This window comes from Pongo pygmaeus, chromosome X, assembly GCF_028885625.2.
Source record: "Pongo pygmaeus isolate AG05252 chromosome X, NHGRI_mPonPyg2-v2.0_pri, whole genome shotgun sequence".
NCBI lineage: Eukaryota > Metazoa > Chordata > Mammalia > Primates > Hominidae > Pongo > Pongo pygmaeus.
Genome location: NC_072396.2, coordinates 37,489,167 through 37,492,722, shown reverse-complemented (window position 1 = coordinate 37,492,722; position 3,556 = coordinate 37,489,167). Strand labels below are relative to the sequence as shown.

General features: G+C 43.0%; 1 protein-coding gene across 1 annotated transcript; it reads right to left on the bottom strand.

Moving 5' to 3' along the window:
• Positions 1-1,037: 1,037 nt before the first annotated feature.
• LOC129024532 (histone H2A-like 3) lies at positions 1,038-1,749 on the bottom strand. Its single transcript, XM_054471647.2, has one exon. It carries the CDS (start codon positions 1,632-1,634, stop codon positions 1,101-1,103), a length of 534 nt encoding a protein of 177 aa, XP_054327622.1. The 5' UTR covers positions 1,635-1,749; the 3' UTR covers positions 1,038-1,100.
• Positions 1,750-3,556: the final 1,807 nt, after the last annotated feature.

Here is a 3,556-nt window from a genome sequence, read left to right as displayed (position 1 = left end):
GCCACGGGCCACCCACCTACTATGGCTTCTCCTGCCTTGAAAGAAGTCCTCAGATGTGCATTCCAGTGAAGTATCCAGGACATTACGTCTAGTTCTACAATAAGCCACAGCCATGAGCAACATCAGCAGCTTTTAAACACCAGAAAACTACTTAGCCAATATGTCAAGATATGAGGAAAATGATCAGTTTGCTGCCATTACTCATCCTAGAGGCACTCACTTCTGACTGGAGGACACTGGACTAGCAGAAACACATACCCTGAAAACAAAGATGTTTCACTTTGGCAAGTGGAGAGGGCGCTGTTGTCACCATGATGTGATCAGCTGAAGGAGACTCCCTACCTGCAGATGCTGGAGAGAGGCCTGCTTGCTGCTCAAATGCACAGAGGAGAAAGTGACGATCTGGGCTAAGGCTGGGAATGCTCTATAGTTCTCCATAAGGAATCACCCAGTGGTGGGGTGGGCATCTTCACAATGAGTTGCCTAGGAATATGAGGTTCAGTGGAAATCATGTGGCAAGAAAGGCTTCTGAGATTCAGACAAGCATATTTCCCAAATGGCCCTAAGGACAACCCCAACACAATCTCCATGTAAAGCCCCTGTCCCATGAAGTTCATGCCAGCCAGTGTGCCCCTCTCCACCCACCCCTGTGGCCACCGCCCTCTGATTTCAGACCTTTGCTGTCCTGAATAAAGCCTCCCGCACCTCAGTCAGAGTCTGCAGCTCCACCCCAGTCCCCAGCATCAGGCTGGGAATTCAACAAGCCTTGGAGGCCCCCAGCCAACTCCCTGGCCTCACAAGGCCTTCCTGTTCAGAGACAATGAGGATGTCTCGGTGTCTTTATCCCAGCCAGTTCCTCCCCACAGGGCCAGTGCCCTCACCATCACCATTGGAAACTGCCCCCTCTAAATCACTGATTCAAACACTCCCCACACAGGCTACCCCTTCCCCCACTTCAGCTCTCTAGGGATAGTTTCTCCTAAATGTCTCACAGACACCTCCAACCCAAAATGACAGAAACTGAGAGGAGTCAGGAGCACTGTCATGCATTTACACAGTTTAATAGCTTGGGCAGATGGAAGCAACCTGGGGTCTTTCATCTATGGGAATTTTAGCAGCTGGAAGAGGTTGCTGATGAAGTCCCGCACGGCTCTGAAACTCAGGAATCCTCCCTTCTTCTTCTCCTTCTCCTCCTCCTTCTCCTTCTCCTTCTTCTCCTCCTCCTCCTTTTTCTCCTCTTCCTCCTTCTCCATTCTCTCGTCCTCCTCCTCCTCCTCCTCCTCCTCAGGTTGGGGCATTTCTTCTTCCTGAGAGTGGATGTCATCTTCCTCTTCCAAGATCCATCTGAGCTGCTCATTCTTTTGCAGTGCTCTCTTCAGGTGTTCTGGGGTGATGCACACCCTGTGGCTGTTCTGGGCCTCCTTGCCTGCCTGTTCCAGGATGTTGGCTGTCAGGTACTGGAGAACAGCAGCCAGGAAAACAGGTGTGGTTGAGCTCAGGTGCCGGGCATACTGACCTTCTCGCAGGCAGCGTTCCATGCGGCTAACAGGAAACTGCAGCTCCGCTCTTCTGGAACGGGAAAGGCGCTGTCTTCTAGGCTTACAGGAGCTGCAACTCTGTTTGTTTCCAGCCATGATGTTTGCTGGGTTTTGCCCTGATTGTCACAGCTTGATTTTGCTGCTGGCCTGAGTCTCTCAAGGTGCCACTGCTTACTGCAGCCCACTATACCCCTGTGCTCCAGCCCCTCACTGGTCATCAGTTGCCTTAGTGACAACCTCCACTTTGTGATGTCATTGGTGTCCACTGGGCCGTGATCAGGCCTCAGCCTAGAAATGCCCATGAGAGGAATCTGGTCACCCTAGTAACTGGAACTTCTTTTTAAGGGAATGCTAACTATCTACTTGATTTTAACATTCTAGCAAAAAATGTGTGTTTCAATGAAAACCTTTTCCTTGTTCATAGGATACAACTCCATGTAATCTATCTGATTCTAGTCCTGCGTTGTCTTTGAGCTTTTTTACATCCGTTTGTAAGTTGTAGGTCGCTGAGAGACATGCACAACTTAGAGACCTCAACTGTAGGTTCAGTCTCCCCCCACCAATACACACTACAGTAACCAGTTTTGCCTCCATTGACATATTCGTCTCAGTATTCCTGATCAGTATGCATGTTTCTGTTCTTTGGATTCTCCATTATACTGGTTATAATATCTGCCAATTTCCATATGTGATAAATATTTTAACGTGCTCACATTTCTGTGAGTGTCATGATTTTACACTCTTGATAATTTACCTGTTTTGTAGGACACACTGATATGTCCAATTGATTTACCTACTAGAACCATGTAAACTTTGATGACAGAAGCGCACTACACACATGCAAGTTTAAAGCCCAGCATGTGTTGTATTGACTCTCCTATGTGAATCTAATTCATCAATAGTACTTTGTTGACTCTGTTTTTATAATTTGTGTTTTCCTCTATGTTAATTTAGTGTTTTGCTTTTGGTTCATTTTTGTTTTGTTTTGTTTTTGGTTTATTTTACAGCCAATAAGTTTTTCCCATTGTTGAAAACCATGGTTGGGAATTGAGTTTTTGGCTTTGTATTTACTTTACTTTTTAATTAGGTTCACATAACATAAAATTTATCAATTTAACCATTTGAAGTGTACAATTCAGTGTCCATTACTACACTACATTCACAATTATCATCCCTATCAGATTTCAGGCTGTTAAGCAGTCACTCCTATTCCCATCTCCCCACAAGCCCCTGGCAAAAATTAATCTACTTTCTATCTTTACGGATTTGCTTATTGTAGGCATTTTATGTAAATGGGACAACACAATATGTGGCCTTTTGAAATTTGGCTTTTTTCATTTAGTATAATGTTTCAAGGTTCATTCACATTATAGTGTGTATCAGTACTTTTTCATTTTTATGACTATAAAATAGACCATTATATGCATAAATCACATTTTTTAATCAATTTGTTAGTTGATGGGCATTAGGGTTGTTTCTGCCTTTTGGTTATTATAAATAATGCTGCTATAAGCATTCGTGTGCAAGTTTTTGTATGAACATGTATCTTTGATTGTCTTATGTATATACCTAAAAGTGCATTTGCTTGGGCATGTGGTGAGAATTTGTTTTATGATCTGACCATTTGGATATTTTCTAAATAGATTGATAGTTTGTAGAGTTCTGTTCTTTTTTGAGTGAGAGAAAACAGAATCTGTTGCATCAATTGTTCTCTGTCTATTTTTCAGCTCAAACCAATGAAGAATTTCATGCTCCTTGGGAAGGAAACAACTACTGGATATCTGTACCAGGGATTTTTACTGTTTCTGTGTTTATTCTTGAATCATGGCTGAAATTTCTAAAATGAAATTAAATGCTCTATTTCTCTACTTCTGCATGTCTACATGTCCATAATTTGGAAACACCTTCAGTTATGATTGTGTGAGGATGTAAGGTTTTCTTACCTCCACATGGTATTAATATATTAGATTATGAATGATTTAAAATTAAAGGCTGAAACTTCCAGCTTTGCATCTCCT